Source organism: Ovis aries, chromosome 3 (assembly GCF_016772045.2).
Source record: "Ovis aries strain OAR_USU_Benz2616 breed Rambouillet chromosome 3, ARS-UI_Ramb_v3.0, whole genome shotgun sequence".
Lineage (NCBI taxonomy): Eukaryota > Metazoa > Chordata > Mammalia > Artiodactyla > Bovidae > Ovis > Ovis aries.
Genome location: NC_056056.1, coordinates 104846543 through 104866270, shown reverse-complemented (window position 1 = coordinate 104866270; position 19728 = coordinate 104846543). Strand labels below are relative to the sequence as shown.

Genomic DNA, 19728 nt, shown 5'->3' with positions numbered 1-19728 from the left:
AGTTAGGAGGTTGGGATGGGCATGTGCACACTGCTGTATTTAAAATGAATAACCAGCAAGGACCTGCTGGACAGCCCAGGGAACTCTGCTCAACGTTATGTGCAGCCTGGATGGGAGAGGAATTTGGGAGAGAATGGATACATGCAAATGTTCAGCTGAGTCCCTTCACTGTTCCCCTGAAACTATCACAACATTGTTAATCGGCTATACCCCAACACAAAATAAAAACTTTATAACATAGAAAAGAGCAACTTTTCCGTTTTGCTATAGTTCTGTATTGAATGTTTTACAATGACTGCATCGTTTCGAAATAATTAAAAGAAGAAATGGCCAGCATATTTTCAAATTTAAAAAATTAAGTTGCCACTAAGCACATTTAGCTTAATCCTTTACAGAATGATAAATGTTAAATATACAAAGAAATAAGAGAGGTCTGGATGGATGGCAGGACTCCACAAATCCCAACAGATGGGTCAGCGAGGCCCTCATCTCCTGGGAATCATGGTGGTAATGGAATTCCAAGTACCAACACCGAACACCAGCTTTCTAGGTTTTAACCCAGAAGGTTAAACACCGTCTGCAGCACACAGTCAGCACTCCAACCACCGTCCACACAGTGCACACAGTCTGGGAGGCAGGTGCCATCTGCCCCAGACTTGCAGGCGAGGATGCGGGGCCCAGAGAGTTTAGGTGGCATGGTCAGTGGGGAGCCAGGCGGGAAACCAGTCTGGCCTGAGAGTCCTGGTCCTGAAGCCTTCACTTTGCACCAGGTCACCCTCAGAACAAGGAAAGGTCCCTCCCAGGCCAGGCTCAGCTGCCACCCTGACATGTGACACGTGACTGAGCCCTCACTGCATTCAGAGGCCTGAGGTCAGGAAGCTGTACTGCTCGCCAGCCAATCCCCTTGCTCAGGACAGGGCCAGTGACAGAAGAACCAGGAGTCCTGCCCTGACGCCTCTGGAAAGGACGGACTTACTCAGGACGCAGCTGTGATCGGCGGTAGGTTCAGAGACAGAAAACAGAATGGTGGCCAGTGGGAGCCTGGGGAGAGGGGCGAGGAAGTTACTGCCTCATGGTGCAGAGCTGCCTTCCGGGTGATGAGAAGTTCCGCCGTACAATGATACGAATATACTTAAAATTACTGAACTGTACACTTAGAAATGGTTACGGCGGTAAATTTCATGTTGTCTATTTTACCACAATTAAAAATGTTTTAAATAAAAGGAAAAATGTTAGTCGTTCAGTCACGTCTGACTCTTTCCGACTCCATCTGCAGCCTGCCAGGCTCCTCTGTCCACGGGATTCTCCAGGCAAGAATACTGGAGTGGGTTGCCATTTCCTCCTCCAGGGGATCTTTCCGACCCAGAGATCAAACTCAGGCCTCCTACTTGGCAGGCAGATTCTTTACCATCCGAGCCACCAGGGAAGCCCTTTAAATAAAATAAATCCTTTAATTTCCCAGGAGTAGGTTGCTGTATTGAGAGATTTGAAACTGGGGAAAATGGCCTTAGGGAGCAACTGACTCAAAATCTTGCTATAATTGTAATTTAATTCAAGAAACTGAGAGAGCCTCCCTTGAAAAAGAAGCAATTATGACAGAATTTGATCTTCACATTCATATTGTTCTTCATTTCAAATAAACACCGCATCTAAAAGCTACCATACTAGGGCGTGTTCCTTTAGCGTATTTCGGTATTTTAAATTCATTCAGTAACACCACAGCACAGCATTCATTTAGCAAAGTATCATATAAAAATAAAGAAAATCTTTTCCATATCCATCAAAAGTACTTACATGTATGAGCAATGCCCTCCACAAACTCCTTATAGATATTCCTCTCCTTACTTCCATGATCAGTTCTAAGCATGACCCCAGTGGGACCACACAGAGCCAACAACTCAGGACGGGCAGGGCGATCCACAATCTTATCAAAACACAGATGGGAGCCCGGGCTGAGAAAGTAACCTCTAGGTAGGAAACGCGAACAGTAACGATAGCTTGTCTTGGTTTCCAGTCGTGGACGATTCCCAGGCTCGGGATCAGGCACTGTTACCAAAATTGAGCTTCTTGGGTGAGAAGTTCAGAATCTCCTCCAAGGAAGGGTCTTTACCCTCTGGAGCTATTTCAGACTCAAACATCTGCTGCAGCAAAGTGTCCACCGTCTTGTACTCTGGGAGGAAGGAGAAAGGACACATGGAACCGGACTGTGGGGGGAGGAGGGGAGCATCGAGCCCCTCAGAGCTGGGCTTTCCCGAAGGAGGACCTCGGAGGCCATCCCACAGAGCTCCCAACCGCTGCGGAGGCTCTGCAGACCAAGGAGAAGGTCCTCCTTGAAGGAGGCAGGAGGCCCACCTCTGGGGTGGCATGCCCACCCCACTCCTCCCTGCATCTATGCTGTGCTGTGTCTAATTGCAAGAGACGGTGTCCCCGCCAAAGCCCCAGCTGGAATTCAGACAGCTTTGCGTTCACTCAATGTTGTTGTTTGGTTGCTAAGTATTATCAACTCTGTGTGCCCTCATGGACTGTAGCCCACCAGGCTCCTCTGTCCATGGGATTTCCCAGGCAAGAATACTGGAGCAGGTTGCCATTTTCTTCTCCAGGGGATCTTCCCAACCCAGGGATCAAACCCACATATCTTGCACTAGTGGGCGGGTTCTTCACCGCTTGAGCGACTGAACTAACTGAACTGAACTGAGCCACCAGGGAAGCCCCCCTGGGTTCACTCAGTCAATCCATAATTCACTGCAAGTCAGTAAAGTAATTAAACAGCTGATGGTAATGACCGCGTGTCCCAGGCACATTGTGAGGCCCTGGGAATACAGTTCAGTTCCGTTCAGTTCAGTCTCTCCGTCATGTCTGACTCTTTGCAACCCCATGGGATGCAGCACGCCAGGCCTCCCTGTCCATCAGCAACTGCTGGAGCTTGCTTAAACTCATGTCCATTGAGTCGGTGATGCCATCCAACCATCTCATCCTCTCTCGTCTCCTCCTCCTCCCACCTTCAATCTTTCCCAGCATCAGGGTCTTTTCAAATGAATCAGTTCTTCGCATCAGGGGGCCAAAGTACTGGAGTTTCAACTTCAGCATCAGTCCTTCCAATATTAAGGATGTTAGGGACCAAATGACGGGCTCTAGGACCTGAGTCATGTTTACCAAAAAAAGACAGGACATGCGCTCATCCTGCCTGGCCAATCATGTAACGCCAGCTACTTCTGTAACTGAGACAAAGAACTGCCTGTATATAAGCCGCCATACTCCTTTGTTCGGGGCTCTTGTCGGATTCCACTGTGCTGGAAGAGACTTGGGCCCTAGCGCGCTAGAAATAAACTCCCTTCTTGCCTTTGCATTACTGTGGTGGACTTGCTCTCTCGGTTGGTTCGGAGATACGGGCTCGGTGCATAACAAAGGACTGATTTCCTTTAGGATTGACTTGTTTGATCTCCTTGCAGTACAAGCGATTCTCAAGAGTCTTCTCCAACACCACAGTTCAAAAGCTTAATTCTTAAGCACTCAGCTTTCTTTATAGTCCAACTCTCACATCCATACATGACCACTGGAAAAACCACAGCTTTGACTAGATGGACCTTTGATGGCAAAGTAATGTCTCTGCATTTTAATGAGCTGTCTAGGTTGGTCATAACTTTCCTTCCAAGGAGTAAGCATCTTTTAATTTCATGGCTGCAGTCACCATCTGCAGTGATTTTGGAGCCCCCCAAAATAAAGTCTGACACTGTTTCCACTGTTTCCCCATCTATTTCCCATGAAGTGATGGGACCAGATGCCATGATCTTCGTTTTCTGAATGTTGAGTTTTAAGCCAGCTTTTTCACTCTCCTCTTTAACTTTCATCAAGAGGCTCTATAGTTCTTCTTCTCTTTCTATCACAAGGGTGGTATCAGCTGCTTCTCTGAGGTTATTGATATTTCTCCCAGCAATCTTGATTCCAGCTTGTGCTTCATCCAGTCCAGCATTTCTCATGATGCGCTCTGCATATAAGTTAAATAAGCAGGGTGACAATATACAGCCTTGACATGCTCCTTTTCCTGATTTGGAATCAGTCTTTTGTTCCATGGCCAGTTCTAACTGTTGCTTCCTGACCTGCATACAGATTTCTCAGGAGGCAGGTTAGATGGTCTGGTATTCCCATGTCTTTAAGAATTTTCCACAGTTTGTTGTGATCCACACAGTCAAAGGCTTTGGCATATTCAATAAACCAGAAGTAGATGTTTTTTTCTGGAACTCTCTTGCTTTTTTGATGACCCAGCAGATGTTGGCAATTTGATCTCTGGTTCCTCTGCCCTTTCTAAAATCAGCTTGAACATCTAGAAGTTCACGGTTCATGTCCTGTTGAAGCCTCACTTGGAGAATTTTGAGCATTACTTTGCTAGCGTGTGAGATGAGTGCAATTGTGTGGTAGTTTGAGCATTCTTTGGCATTGCCTTTCTTTGGGATTGGAATGAAAATTGGCCTTTTCCAGTCCTGTGGCCACTGCTGAGTTTTCCAAATGTGCTGGCATATTGAGTGCAGCACTTTCACAGCATCATCTTTCAGGATTTGAAAGAGCTCAACTGGAATTCCATCACCTCCACTAGCTTTGTTCGTAGTGATGCTTCCTAAGGCCCACTTGATGCTGCACTCTAGGATGTCTGGCTCGAGGTGAGTGATCACACCATCATGGTTATCTGGGTCTTGAAGATCTCTTTTGTATATTTCTTCTGTGTATTCTTGCCACCTCTTAATATCTTCTGTTAGGTCCATACCATTTCTGTCCTTTATTGTGTACATCTTTGCTTGAAATGTTCCCTTGGTATCTCTAATTTTCTTGAAGAGATCTCTAGTCTTTCCCATTTTATTGTTTTCCTTTATTTCTCTGCATCGATAACTGAGGAAGGCTTTCTTATCTCCTCTTGCTATTCCTTGGAACTCTGCATTCAAATGGGTATATCTTTCCTTTTCTCCTTTGCATTTCATTTCTCTTCTTTTCACAGTTATTTGTAAGGCCTCCTCAGACAACCATTTTGGCTTTTTGCATTTATTTTTCTTGGAGATGGTCTTGATCACTGCCTCCTATACAATGTCATGAACCTCCATCCATAGTTCTTCAGGCACTCTATCAGATCGAATCCCTTGAATCTAATGTCACTTCCACTGTAAGGGATTTGATTTAGGTCATACCTGAATGGTCTAGTGGTTTTCCCTACTTTTTTCCATTTAAGTCTGAATTTCAATTTAACTTGGCAATAAGGAGTTCATGATCTGAGCCACAGTCAGCTCCTGGTCTTGTTTTTGTTGACTGTATAGAGCTTCTCCATCTTTGGCTGCAAAGAATATAATCAATCTGATTTCGGTGTTGACCATCTGCTGAGGTCCATGTGTAGAGTCTTCTCTTGTGTTGCTGGAAGAGGGTGTTTCTTTGACCAGTGCCTTCTCTTGGTAAAACTCTATTCCCCTTTGCCCTGCTTCATTCTGTACTCCAAGGCCAAATTTGCCTGTTACTCCAGGTATTTCTTGACTTCCTAGTTTTGCATTCCATTCCCCTATAATGAAAAGGACATCTTTGGGGGGTGTTAGTTCTAGAAGGTCTTGTAGGTCTTCACAGAACTGTTCTGCTTCTTCAGCATTGCTGGTCAGAGGATAGACTTGAATTACTCTGACACTGAATGGTATACCTTGGAAACGAACAAATATCATTCTATCATTTTTGAGATTGCATCCAAGTACTGCATTTCAGACTCTTTTGTTGACTATGATGGCTACTCCATTTCTCCTAAGAGATTCTTGCCCACAGTAGTAGAGATAATGGTCATCTAAGTTAAATTCACCCATTCCAGTCCACTTTAGTTCACTGATTCCCAAAACGTTTATTAAAATGTTCACTCTTGCCATCTCCTGCTTGACTACTTCCAATTTGCCTTGATTCATGGGCTTAATATTCCAGGTTCCTCTGCAATATTGCCCTTTACAGCATCGCACCCCACTTCCATCACCAGTCATATCCACAACTGAGTACTGTCTTTGCTTTAGCTCCATCTCTTCTTTCTTTCTAGAGTTATTTCTCCACTGATCTCCTGGGGATACAATGGAGAACAAGAAAGACACAGCCCTGCACCTGTGGAGCTTTGAGTCTGCAGAGAAGACAGATGGTGACCAGGCAGTCACTCAGCAGTGGCTGTGCAGCTGACCTGCGCTAAAAGATGGGGGAGGAGAGCTGGGGGAGCTCCCAGGAGCACCTGAGTTCTTGGGGAGCCCAGCGTGCTTCCCCAAGGAAGCAGAGACCTGTGGGAGGAGAGGCCTTGATTAGGCAAGGAGGGGTGGAAGGGGTGAGAGCATGGGAGAGAGCAGCATGTGCAGGATGGAGCAAGGGAGCCCCGGAAGTGGGGCCAGCAGGGCTGAAGGGCAAAGGCATAGGGGACCTGGGCTGAGATATTCAAGGGAACCAGATATGGGGCCCCCGAGCCCATGGCAGGTCTTTACCCTTGACCCACAGAAAGCCCCTGAAGGTCAGGTTTGCATCCTGGAAACATCACAGCAGCTGCTATGAGAAGGATGGATCAGAGGCAGCTTCGGGTCGGGTTACACTTACTTTTGGATGCAATTCTGAAGTACAGGCCTCTCAAGTCCCGCTTTTTGTTGCCTCCTTCGTCCGCACTGAAGCCACTGTCCTTGGTGTCCACGTGGTCAATGAGGCCCCCGTCCTTCATGTCTTCCCTTCAGGGAGGAAGACGTGTGTGAACACGGCCGAGTCCCTCCGCTGAGCCCCTCTCTGTCCTCCCAGCCGTGGCCCCACGCCACCCGTGCAGCTGGTGAGGGCCTCTGAGAACTGGCACCCAGGAGCCAGCTGGCTGCCATGGGACCCCGGGGGTTAAAGGTGGTCAGGACCCTGCCAAGAACACCCCACCTCCAAAGTCCACGAGCCGTGTCAGGAACTGCTACTCACTCTTGGACCCCCACTCCAAGCTCCTGAATCTTCTTCTCAATGGCAGTTTCCACTTCACTCTTTTCTAACGAATACGCCACAAAAAACGCCTCCAAGATGAATGCTATGAAAATACTGAGAAACAATAAAAGGCAGAGGGTGTTATACTGAGTCAGCCACGGTCTAGGTGATGGGAAACTGTGATGCCAAAGAGTTTCCAAGCCCACATGAGAAAAAGGCTGCCCATCTTTGCAAAGAAAACAGAACATGAAGAAGAAATGACAACGTGTCTTTCAAGCATTGGGCACAACTTGCTTGCATCTGCAAAATCATTCTTCCTCTACATCCTATTTAAACAGTGACTATTAAGAAAATAGAGGGCTTTTTAATTCACAATTTTTAAAGGTTATATTCCAGTTATAGTTATTATAAAACACTGACTATATTCCCTGTGTTGTAGCTGATGATAAGTCACTTCAGTCATGTCCAAGTCTTCGGGAGTCTAAGGACTGTAGCCCACCAGGATTCTCCAGACAAGAATACTGGAATGGGTTGCCATGCCCTCCTTCAGGGGATCTTCCTGACCCAGGGATGGAACCCGAGGCTCTTATATCTCCTATACTGGTAGGCAGGTTCTTTACTCCTAGCGCCACCTGGGAAGCCCATCCTTGTATCTTATTTTATATGTAACAGTTTGTACCTCTTAATCCCCTGCCCCTATATTGCAAAACTATGAAATGAGTCACCAATTTGTGAGTCATCCTTGCGCAGGGGCAATGTAAATCTTCTTTGTATATGGTTCCAACTTTATCACAAGTGTTGCCAGACCAAGCACAAAAATACAGTTTAAGGGGAAGCTTAGGCCAAATAATGGTTGATAGACAACTCTCCACGAATGTCTCATGTTTCTGCACAGTCTGGATCCTGGAGCAAAGGCACTGGGAGTCAATTTAGGGATGTGTTAACTGTAAAAAAAAATTCACTTATGGAAAACCCGAACTTTTTGACCAGCCCAGTACACTAGCCTCCGGAGATGTCCCATGGGAGTAAAGCTTGGCGCTGCCTCCTCACCAGAGATCACTGTGGCTAGCAAAGACCTCTCCTCCCCAGAGACCTGCTTACATTCAAGAGCGAAAACACAGTCTTTCTTGAACTCACTTACAAAACAGAAACAGACTCACAGACTTAAAGAATGAACTTATGCTCTCCAGAGAGGAAGAATGGGGGGAAAGGACAGTTAGGGAGTCTGGGATGGACATGTACACACTGCTATATTTAACATAGATAAACTTTTTGAAATTTAGTAATGTTTATCTTTTTGCCAGTTTTTCTAAATGTCCTCTGGACGTCTAATAACAACATATGAGATACAAAATTTTTTATATGTTTGAGTAGGATATGATTACTATAAATTAAATATAAATCTATTATATTTAAATTATTAATGATGTCATTCAAGATGCTCCTATTCTTATTTTTTCTGCACTTGATAAAAATATTCTCAGAGAAATGTTAATATGTCTATGATTATATATTTTTTCTTTTCCCTTATATTTCTTCTGATTTTGCTTTATGTATCTTTGTTTCTTTGCTGTTAAGGTGTTTAACAGTTTATGATCTCTATCTTCTTCAGGAATTGTACCTTTTATCATTAAAAATTTTCACCTTTGTTTCATTTAAAATAAATTAAATTTTAAAAATAAAACCAACAGGGGCCCATCTAGCACAGGGAACTCTGCCGAATGTCACACGGCAGCCTGGAGGAGAGCAGAGTTTGGGGGAGAATGGACACGTGCATATGTGTGGCTGAGTCCCTCCCCGTTCACTTGAAACTATCGCATTGTTAACTGGCTATACTCCAATACAAGGAAAAAGGTTTTAAAATAAGGTATTTCTCTTTTTTTCTCTCTCTGCAGAGGGGAGGATGGGCAGGTCTTCCCAGATATACAGATTAGAGTTTCCTCATTTTGAATTTCTCATTCTACAATCCAGCCCGTCCAGCTGGCCCTCCTCTCGCTGCTTAGTGGGGACTGGGGCTCAGGGAACAGACCCAGGTATTGCTCCGGCTGCAGCTTCTGCCATGAGGAATGAGCTCTCTCTGCCTTGGGCCCTCGGTGTCACGCTCGGTCACTACACACACACAACACACAGGCACAGTGGCCCGTCAGTTTGTGAGCAGGGAATCCCAGCCCCTCACCACCCTGATGTAACACAGTGCTGCCGGAGCCCCGGCTGCCACCACCTCCTTGTACCTTGGGGAGGAGAGCAGCAGAAAAACCCCCACAGCTTTCCACGGTGCCCCGGCCCACCCCAGCATTCTGAAAATCTCTCTTAGAGCCACTAACCCTAACCCTCTTTTTCTCTTGTTCCTGTTGCACGTTCTGTCCAGACTATGCAGGACCAGCAGCACTGAGCGGTTCTTCCCCTCCCCTCCCGCTACCAAAACTAGCGGGTTGGTGGCCAAAGCAGCCTTGAGGTAACAAGGCCCGGGGCTGGGCTGTCACGCCAAGAGTTGTGTGCCCTGGGCGCTGAGAAGGGTACAACAGCCACATAACACCTCTGGGAAAAAACTCAGCGATCAAGGGCCTCCCTGGTGGCTCAGTGGTAAAGAATCCATTTGCCAATGCAGGGAACACAGGTTTGACCCCTGATCTGGGAAGATCCTACATGCTGCGGAGCAACAGCTGAGCCTGTGCTCTAGAGCCCACGGGCCACGAGCACTGAAGTGCATGCACCCCAGAGCCTGTGCGCTGCAGAAGAAGCCACCGCAATGAGAGCCTGCACCCCAGCACGAGAGCGGTGCCCACCTGCTGCACCCAGAGAAGAGCCTGAGCAGCTGCCAAGACCCAGCACAGCCAATGAGCAAACAAACGACCAAAGTTACTTAGAAAATGCAAACCCGTGATCAGGGGGACTCAGATTCCCACAAGGAACAATGGAACTGGAATCAGAGAGATCGGCAAGCTGGAAGGAAAGCCCTCTGAAGCGCTGAGATGTCGTAACTGCTTTCAAAGAGTGGCTGAGCTCCCCCAACCCCCGGAAGACAGATCAGGACAGAACTGGAACCAGTGAAGAGAGTTAACCAGTGGCACCTTTCCATTCTACCTGCGCAAGGACAGGTGAGGACCAGAGCTGGACAACAAGGAAACTAGCTCGTTTAGGTTCTAACGAGTCCCAGGAGTTGGGCAGATTTCAGCAGAGGGTGGATGCAATTCACAAGGATGTTCATCCCAGAGAGGAAGGGTAGGGAGACCCACCAGGACCCCAGAGCCCTTCTGACGCAACCAACTTGTGAGGCTGTGAGATGTATATGACATATTGATATGCACGGCTGGCTGACGCTGAGGAACACAAGTGTGAATAGAAGTTAGACGCCTCCCTTCTGGTGTCCTGGCCATCTAGCAAGGGAGAGGTGACCCATCCTCAGGGAACTCCAGGGTGGAGCCAGGGAGGAGGGAGGTGCGAGCGGCTGTAGGTCTGAGGGTGGTGGTGGTGGGGCAGATCTGGAAAGGCCCACTGGCAGGAGGACACTCACTTCACAATGAGAATGACGACCACAACGTGGAAGCCGATGAAATACAGCTTTGCTGCCTGGTGTGTCGCGAGGGCGAAGCCGTCCGCGAGGAGTGCAAAGCTAAGGCACCAAACCTGCGAGGCTGTAGCTCAGTTGCTCAGTCGTGCCCCCCTCTTTGCGACCCCTGGACGGTAGCCCGCCAGGCTCCTCTGTCCACGGGATTTCCCAGGCAAGAATACTGGAGCGGGCTCCCACTTCCTTCTCCTCCCAGAAGCTGCTCTGAGCAGCCCCCACCACGCCTCCTCCTCAGAAAGGATATCGTGCCACTGGTTAACCACGGTGAGCTCCGTCAGCAGGACGAGGGAGGACGCCAGGTCGTTGAAGTTGTTTTTGCAGTACCTGCCTCGGGCAAATGCTGAGTCTTTTAAGGCTGGGTTCCCACACACCGCGGCATCAGGACTGCCAGAACTGGGGTCCAGGAAGTGGACTTTGCCGTGGAATGCTTCCATCCCAATGATGGCAAATGCATAGTAGACCACCTAGGGTGGGCGGCAGGGTCATGGGGTGGCACGCGGGGTGAGGGGAGGCAGGAGGACATGGACGGGGGTGGGCCACGTGACAACAGCCAGCAGGAAAGGCTGCTGCCCTCATTCCAGGAACGGCTGCCCCTAGCCATGAGTTCCAGCAACATCAGCAAAAAGGGTGGCTGGGGTTTGCCCACCGAACACTGGGGTGTTCAGGGCCAGGAGACACACTGGCGGGACCACACCTTGGCCTCTCCCAGAGTCTCCATTTACAAAGTTACAGTGATGCCGCCAGCAAGCCAGGGCACCCAATTTGCTCTTGCTGTTCACTCCCGTCTGACTCTGTGACCCCATGGCATGCACCCCACCTGGCTCCTCTGTCCATGGGAATGTCCAGGCAAGCATACTGCAGCGGGTTGCCATTTCCTTCTCCAGGGGGGTTTTCTGACCCAGGGATCTAACCCACGTCTCCTGAATTGGCAGGTGGATTCTTTATTGCTGAGCCACCAGGAAAGCCCGACTCATTAGATTTCGAATATTTGTCATACTGTATAGCGATTTCCCAGTAGAGTTTAAAAAACAATCCAGATACAAGAGCCATGCACTGGAAGGAGCTTAAATCCCTGAGAACCACCTGGTGGTTACGGCTAGGAATACCCCCCTGGACTGCGGGTGAGAAAAACTGTGACGAGATTAACCCGCTGAGGCTGGGATGTTCATTACAGCAGCCAGCATAGCTGAACTGTTTGCTGGTATAAAGGCCGGACGTTTATACACATTTGATATTTTTAAAAATGGCTCCTAGAAACCACTGACCTCATTGATTTCATCTCTTTCTTTCCCTCACTTAAAATAAGGCTCAGAGAGAGCTGCTAAGAATGAATCTCTTAGACTCCCCTGGTGGTACGGTGGCTAAGAATCTGCCTGTCAAAGCAGAGGACACAGTTTGATCCCTGGTCCGGGAAGATTCCACATGCCCTGGGCAGCGAAAGCCCGTGAGCCACAGCTAATGAGCCCGGGTGCTGCCACTACCGAAGCCCTAGAATCTGCGCTCTGCAGCAAGAGAAGCCTCCACGATGAAGAGCCCACCCACTGCAGCGGAGAGTAGCCGCGGCTCGGCACAGCTAGAGCTAGCCCATGCAAAGCAACGGAGGCCCAGTGCAGCCAGAAATGAGAAAGTAAGTTTTAAAAAATGAACGTCTTACCACTTGCTTCACGTGGATCAGAAAGAAAACACTCACCAAGACCAGGCCGCCGAATGTCAGCATTGTGGGGCCAATGTTAATTAAGGTGGTCACGATCACCCGGAACCTGGGATAAAATGAAGTTTCTGACACAAGGAACAGGGCGGGTAAGAATAAAACTGACAGCATCCTAGCACCTTTGGTTTAATGCCTCGCCCTCCCGTCCTGGATCTGTTCTCTAAATGCCGCTAGGAATCTGCCTTTACAATTTTGTCAATGTCAGTCCATCTACCGAACTGGGTGGGAGGGGCAGCAGGTGGTTAACTTGTATTTCACCTAGAGCAAAGCAAGCCAGTTAAAAAAAAAAAAAGAAAAAAAAAAACAAAACCATGAGAAAGATAATCAGTTTCACCAGTAAGACAAAGGCTGAAATCCAGCCTGGGACTTCCCTGGTGGACCAGCAATTAAAACTTTATCTTTCAATGCAGGTGGGTGAGGGTTTGATCCCCGGTTGGGAAGCTAAGATTCCACGTGCCTTGTGGCAAAAAAAAAAAAAAAAACAAAAAATAAAACAGAAATAATATTGTAATAAATTCAATAAAGACTTTAAAGATGGTCCACAACAACAAAAAACTTTAAAAAAAAAAGAAAAACCATACAGTCTCATCTGATTTTTTCCTCTACCTTTTTCTACATCAAAAATCCAGTCTGTATTAAAGCTTCCTTGGAGACTTAGGTTGAAAGAGTGAGTATTTTGTGGAGTAGCAAGCCAGTGCTGGAATGGAGGCATCCCCCTACACTCCTAGGAAGGAACCACGCCTATCCAAAACAGAGTGGCTTTTCCAGGCTTGGGGAGCAGACTGCTAGGTCTGTGCCCTAGTTCTGTCTCTTTCTAGCTGTGCATCACTGGGGAAACCTCTCGCTCTCTCTGAGCTCCAATGCCATGACCCACGAACTCAGGATCATCAAAGCCCCTACATCAAGCATTGTTGGAAGCATTTAACAAGCGCCAATACTTTGGCCACCTGATGCAAAGAGCCGGCTCATTGGAAAAGACCCTGATGCTAGGAAAGATTAAGGGCAGGAGGAGGAGGGGTGACAGGGTGAGATGGCTGGATGGCATCACTCAATGGACATGACAATGAAGGACAGGGGAACCTAGAGTGCTGCAGTTTATGGGGCCACAAAGAGTCAGACACGACTTGGGGGCTGAACAACAGTAAGACAATGGTTATCACACTGTTAGCATTAGCTGCCAGCATTAGCTGCCGTCATGACAGGCAAGCACGGTTGGGGGACCAGGTCACGGGGATGAAAGTGATGGACTGACTTCCTGCCCTCAGGGAGCTGCCACGGGTCCCCTTCAGCATCTTCACAGGCTCCCTGCCCCTGCCCACTGCCCCCGCCCACGGCCCCCAGAGAACCCAGGTCCTCTATACAAGCTCCACCCTGGGGACACAGGTGGGCATGTTTCTAGCTCCCAGGCAGGATGGTTTCTGTCGAGCCCCAGAGAGGGGAAACCGTTCAGGTGCAATGGTTCCCCATGGCTTCATCCTTACCTCTGAATGCTGACGATGACCCGTAGAAGCCGGAGTATTCTCAAAATCAAGACAATATCCAGTACCTGCTGACTGTTGTATTTTCTCGCTGGAAAAAGAACACAGTCAACTCTCATTGTTCTTTCTGAGCCTCCAGCTTGTTCCTTAATTCAACAACGCCTGAGACTCTGGGGGTCCTGGGGAAACATGCACTTCACTTCAAGAACAGGGTGACGGCTCCAAGCAACAGGAAGGGAGGGCTCTGCAAGCTGATCAGAGCGGGCTGAGCAGCCCTGCCAGCCCTAGAGCAAAGGCTCGTGAGCGCAGGACCAGACTGCAGACCATCATCAAGAAGTGACTGTGGGCCCCGTGCTGCGGAGCACGTTTCAGCAAGCCCTTCTCCCCCAGCATTCATTTCATAGTCAGGTTAAGCTGCTCTGTCTGGGATTCCCTGGTGACCCCGTGGTTAAGAGTCCGACTGCCAATGCAGGGGACATGGGTTCAGTCCCTCATCTGGGAAGATCCCGTGTGCCACGGGGTGACTAGGCCATGCCAGAACTACTGAGCCTGTGCTCCAGAGCCCGGGCTCTGCAACAGGAAAAGCTACTGCGATGAGAACCCGCGAGCCTGTGCACTGCAACCAGCAAAGGCCACGCACAGCAATGAAGACCCAGCACAGCCAGAAATATAAATAAATAAGCATTTGAGGAAAAAAGATAACCTGCTTTATCTGTGAATAATCTTCTCTGCCTCTACAGGAAGGAGGGTGCGGGTGCTGAGGGCACGTGTCGGGAAGCCAGAGGAGGGTGGAAGGAAGAGGGTGGGAGGACGGTGGGCAGAGGCTGACGCCACATCTGGATCCGGGGCCAGGGGCCAGCATGGGCAGAAGGTCAAGGGTGAGCCCTGAGACCAAGGGCAGTTTTGGAGAAATAACCAGGTGAGTGTTTGGTATGATGATGCCTGCACATGAATCTCTACATAAAGAAGCTGAGCACCGAAGACTTGATGCTTTTGAACTGTGGTGCTGGAGAAGACTGTTGAGAGTCCCCTGGACAGCAAGGAGATCTAACCAGTCAATCCTAAAGGAACTAAACCCTGAATATTCATTAGAAGGACTGATGCTGAAGCTGAAACTCCAATACTTTGGCCACCTGATGCGAAGAACTGACTCACTGGAAAAGCCCCTGATGCTGGGAAAGATTGAAGGCAGGAGGAAAAGGGGACGACAGGATGAGATGGTTGGATGGCATCACCGACTCGATGGATGTGAGTCTGAGCAAACTCTGGGAGATGGTGGAGGACAGGGAAGCCTGGCGTGCTGTGGTCCATGGAGTCACAAAGAGCTGGACACGAATGAGCAGCTGAACAACAACAAGCACACAGCTAAACACAGACAAAGCTGCCATCCCTCTCCAGAACATGGAGCGTTCTTACTGACTCTCCTTCATCCCCTCTGCATCGCTCCAAACACCCCAAGAGTGCACCATGGATGTTCTACAAAGATTGCTGACTGAACACATGATCCAGGAAGCAGAGAAGCTGGCAGTGGGTGATGACACTGACCTTGAATGGTGGTGTTGGCCACAGTGGCCAGCAGGGCTGCGATGATGATCAGCGTATCGAACCTAACAGTGAAGAAGCAACATCAGTAAGGAATCAAGGGAAAGGTCTGTCAAGCTCAGGATACAGTGAATCCTAAGAAAATGCTGAATAATCCAATCTCCTAGGGAAAGCCAAGATCCAGCCATCAGACTCATTTCCATGATTCTTAGGACACCAGATACAAATAAAGAAAGACTGTGTTTGATCACTGACTGGCTGCACCAATGAACCATTCCAGGCAATCTGTAGAAATCAACTAATTCATATCACTCTGCCTTCCAGCATAGCTACATACTTGCAAGAACACTGACACATTTTCAGAAGACACAGTATAATTTTTCTTGGTATTAATTTTACTAAATGCATTGCAACTTAAAATTTTTTTTTTCTTTTTGTGTTTTGGCTACACTGAGCAGGATCAAACCCACATCCCCTGTATTGGAAGCATGGAGTCTTAACCACTGGACCACCAGGGAGGTTCTGCAACTTCCTAATTAAAGATGAAATTTATCATGCCATTACTTTTATTTCTGACAGAAGCGCCGTGGTCCTGGACAACACTGGTCAGGTCCCTCCTGTTGGGCCACACAAGAACTCTAGTGAGTTTCTTGGCACTGAAAGTAGTGACTACAGAGATCCAACTTTCCAAACTGTGTCCTCCTAAAGCTGGTATTCCGTGATGCCTGACACTCAGCAGCACCTGAGATGGTGTGCAGCACGCGGGCAATGGTTTGAGGCAGGGAGGTACACAGCCTGGAGGACAGAAGGTCACAAAGACACATCCAGCCCAGCAAAGAGCTCGCTAAGGTCCACATCATTCAGCCACGCAGCCCATGTTTTCTGATAATAAGACTAGACGAGCGTGGGGCCCGGTAGTTCTGGAGGGAACTGTCTCACTGGGTGTGTGTCCTAAGATTCCTTTTCAAATTCAAGATGTGATTCTAATTTTAGCCAGTCATTCGAACCGACATCATAAATCACAGCTCTGACAACCAGATGTTCCCATGTCCTCAAGACTTCATTATAAGAAGACTGGGGACTTCCCTGAAGTCCAGTGGTTAAGATGCCACACTTTCACTGCAGGGGGCACAGCTTCGATTCCTGGGAGGACCAAGAACCAAGATCCCTCATGCTCTGTAGCGTGGTCAAAAAAAACAAAACAAGACTAATGAGCAGAAAGCAACAAAAAAGAAACCTCAAAACTAGGCAGACGAAGCTGTGTTCCCACAGTGTGACAGGAAGCCCTGTCTTCACCCATGGTCCCCCGGCCACCCACAAAAAAACACACAGACTCACCAGTTCCAGAACTGCTTCCTTCCAAAATAAGCGCTGGGTTCATACGTGTACAATTTCAGGAGAATCTCAATGATATACAGAGAAAGGAAAAGCCATTCTGCGTAGGAAATTAAGGAGTCCTTCTCATCCAAAGCAATGAATATGGCATTTATTAGAATGATGACATCGTAAACCCAGACAAAAATCCTGGCAGGAGGAAAAAAAGATGAGATTCTGTCATATATTGCAGTTAAAAGAGAAAAAGGCAGTTTTAGAGCCCTCCAGGGACAGATGTGTTTCCTGTCAATGTGATGAATGTGATACACTCACCACCTCCCACTCCACCAACACACACACACACACACACACACACACACACACACACACACACACACACACACACACACAGAGTCACCCCTCATGGAAAGAAAGGTTCCAGCATGGTCAGGGCCCTGAAATTCACCTGCCTCCCAGGCTTTCCTGCCAAGGAGAAAATGAAGACAGAGCGAGGGAGCAGGATGAAGGCCTAGTGTTCCCAAGTTCACCTTTCCAGCACAGCGGCTGGGTCAGAGGAAAGGTTCAGTAGAATCAGGGGGCAAGGAGAAGGTTTAGGAACCACTGTATCTCCACTGCTTGTCCCTGGAAAACTGGAATCTTTTGCTAAGAAAGCTCCTGAAAACTTCCTTTTCTTTTTTTAAACCAAATTCTCTTTTATTTTTCTAAACAGGTTAAGATTATTTTAACAATATTTTCTATTTAACACAGTACATCCAAACTACCACCTGCTTAACATGTAATGATGGTAAAAATTACAAGCGAGATATTTGGCATCCTTTTTTGGTATGAAGTCTTTGAAATCCGGTGTGTATGTGTGCGTCTTCTTGTGGGTCTTTTTTAAAATTGGGATATAGTCGCTTTATACACACACAAGACTTCCAGGGAGTCAACATGTCCTATTTTCTCACCAAGTCAGGGGTGAAAAGGGATAAAAAAAATGTGCTATTTGGGCTCAGCATCAACTTTTCAACGCCAGAGCGGGTTGCCCCAAGCAGGCATCTGTGTGCTGTGCTCCTGGGTGGATCCTGGACGTGGCTGCAGGAAGATAGAGTCCTAGCCCACTGTTCTGGGGAAGCTTCAGACTCTAGGGGCCAGCCCTGGATGCCACGTGTGGACACACAAACATCCATCGTGTGAAACACATCTGTAGCTCAGTGTGGAGATGAATGGAAGGGACCCTTTACATGGAGGGTTTTGGTTAATACAGAATATGGGCGCTGAAAGGGATATTTACCTGCATCATAGGCAGGGCTACTTTCAAGGACTTCTGAACCATTTACTTTCTTAAAAAAAAATATTTATTTGCAACAGGTCTTAGCTGTGGCACGTGGGATCTTAGATCTTTCTTGCAGCATTCAAGATCTTTAGTCACGGCATGTGGGATCTAGTTCCCACCAGGGACAGAACTCAGGTTCCTTGCACTGTGAGTGTGGAGTCTTAACCACTGGACCACCAGGGGCGTCCCATCATTCACTTTTATGAGACAAGAAATTCAAAGACGGCAAGAGGGGGAATCTCTGCTGATAGGTGTATTCCAGGCAACACGTAGTAAAAATAAGGTCTCCACCCAGGATAAAGGACTCTTGCTGGAGTCCATTGTGCTGTTCAGTCACGTCTGACTCTTTGCGACCCCATGAACTGCAGCACTCCAGGCTTCCCTGTGCGTCACCATCTCCTGGAGTTTACTCAAACTCACGTCCACTGTATCGATGATGCTATCCAACCATCAGTCTGCCCCCCATTCTCCTCCTGCCCTCAGTCTTTCCCAGCATCAGGGTCTTTTCCAATCAGTTGCTTTTCACCAAGTCCATCTACTTGAGAAGAAAAGATTCAGCTGACATTCTTAGCAGTCATTCTAGTGATGCTAAGTCATGTCTTCCTACCACATACTTTACAGAGTCAGAATACACTTGCCATCAACTTCCTAATGACTCTGATAGGGCTGGAACTTTATGAAATCAGAGAGTGATTCGCTTCACTGACTCAGGAAACACAGCCAGTCTGTGGCTCTTGAGCATTAAAAAAAAAAATCGAAGAAGGAAGCAAAATCTAAAAGCCTGGCCTCTGGCTAAGGTTAAACACAGCTTGTCCAAAACCCTTTCCATGCCTCCCTGAAAAAACAAACACAGCGAGCAGGGGGTGACTTATAGCTTCAGTGGTGAAATGTATTCAGTCCAGAAAGCACTAACTGATTCCACTACTTTGAAAACAACTTGAGAGAAAACTGGCCCCATCTCACTTGCCTGTGTTGAACCATCTTCTGGACCAAGAGGCTTGTGGACGACTGGTATACCCGAGGCATCCAAGTTTCCAGTGGGTGTTTCTTGATGTTGATGGCGACCACCCGGATGTTGAGGAGGTCAGCCAAGCGTAGAAAGTTCATTTTGTCTGCAATGAAAAGACGACCCCCCAGTAGGGGGCCGCTGTGACACTAAGGTCCAAAGAGTGACACCGACACAGCACTCTTGGATCTACATTTCACAGATGAAGACCTGAAGCCTCAAAGGTCAAGGCCACAGGGCCAACGAGTGGCCCCACCTCCCGCCTGTCCTCACGCAGACCCTGAGCCAGCCTAAAGCAGCCCGACCAAGCATGTGCTTTGCTGGTTCACAGACGCCACTGCCTCCCTCCCTGCCTCCCACCTCATTTCCCTCCTCAGTGAAGACAGTCGCTGCCTCCCATATCTGCCTGACCTGCATTACCAGCCTCAATCCCATGCCCCATCCCAGCCTCAAAACCTCCAAGGTAGGTATAACCCTTTCCCTTCAACCCCTACCCTTTTCTCGGCCCACTCTCCTCTCTGCCCCTTCTCAGGGACTCACTCAAACCCACAGCCTCCACAACACACTGGCGCATCGTCCCAGACCACAGCACAGTGATCACTTTCTTTTTAAAAATAATTAGGTAATGAATGCTTGGCTGCGCTGGGTCTTCACTGCTGTGCAGGCTTTCTCGAGTTGAAGCAGGCAGGGGTGCGGCGGGCAGGGGTGCGGCGGGCAGGGCTGCGGCTGGCGGGGCCGCTCTCTAGACGCAGCGTGCGGGCTTCTCACTGCAGCGGCTTCTCTTGTTGCAGAGCATGGGTTCCAGAGCACGGGCTTGTAGTTGTGGCACAAGGGCTC

At 48.3% G+C, this 19728-nt stretch overlaps 1 protein-coding gene and 1 non-coding gene across 3 annotated transcripts in view; both read right to left on the bottom strand.

The window, feature by feature from the left end:
* Nucleotides 1-252: 252 nt before the first annotated feature.
* The window catches only part of LOC101117749 (two pore calcium channel protein 1-like), a 58768-nt gene continuing 39292 nt past the window's right edge, over nucleotides 253-19728 (bottom strand). For both annotated transcript variants that reach the window (XM_042248147.2, XM_060413986.1), the window contains 10 exons: nucleotides 18853-18997; nucleotides 16574-16759; nucleotides 15239-15300; nucleotides 13697-13784; nucleotides 12195-12264; nucleotides 10749-10968; nucleotides 10451-10541; nucleotides 6937-7050; nucleotides 6583-6707; nucleotides 253-2170 (listed from right to left, as the gene is read on the bottom strand). In XM_042248147.2, the coding sequence (XP_042104081.1) occupies nucleotides 2040-2170; nucleotides 6583-6707; nucleotides 6937-7050; nucleotides 10451-10541; nucleotides 10749-10968; nucleotides 12195-12264; nucleotides 13697-13784; nucleotides 15239-15300; nucleotides 16574-16759; nucleotides 18853-18997 (1232 nt within the window). In that variant the 3' untranslated portion in view covers nucleotides 253-2039. The remainder of the gene's footprint in view (nucleotides 2171-6582; nucleotides 6708-6936; nucleotides 7051-10450; nucleotides 10542-10748; nucleotides 10969-12194; nucleotides 12265-13696; nucleotides 13785-15238; nucleotides 15301-16573; nucleotides 16760-18852; nucleotides 18998-19728) is intronic.
* On the bottom strand, nucleotides 7642-7750 carry LOC114114185 (U6 spliceosomal RNA). The gene has a single exon (XR_003589022.1). It is a non-coding gene; the product is annotated as a U6 spliceosomal RNA (small nuclear RNA).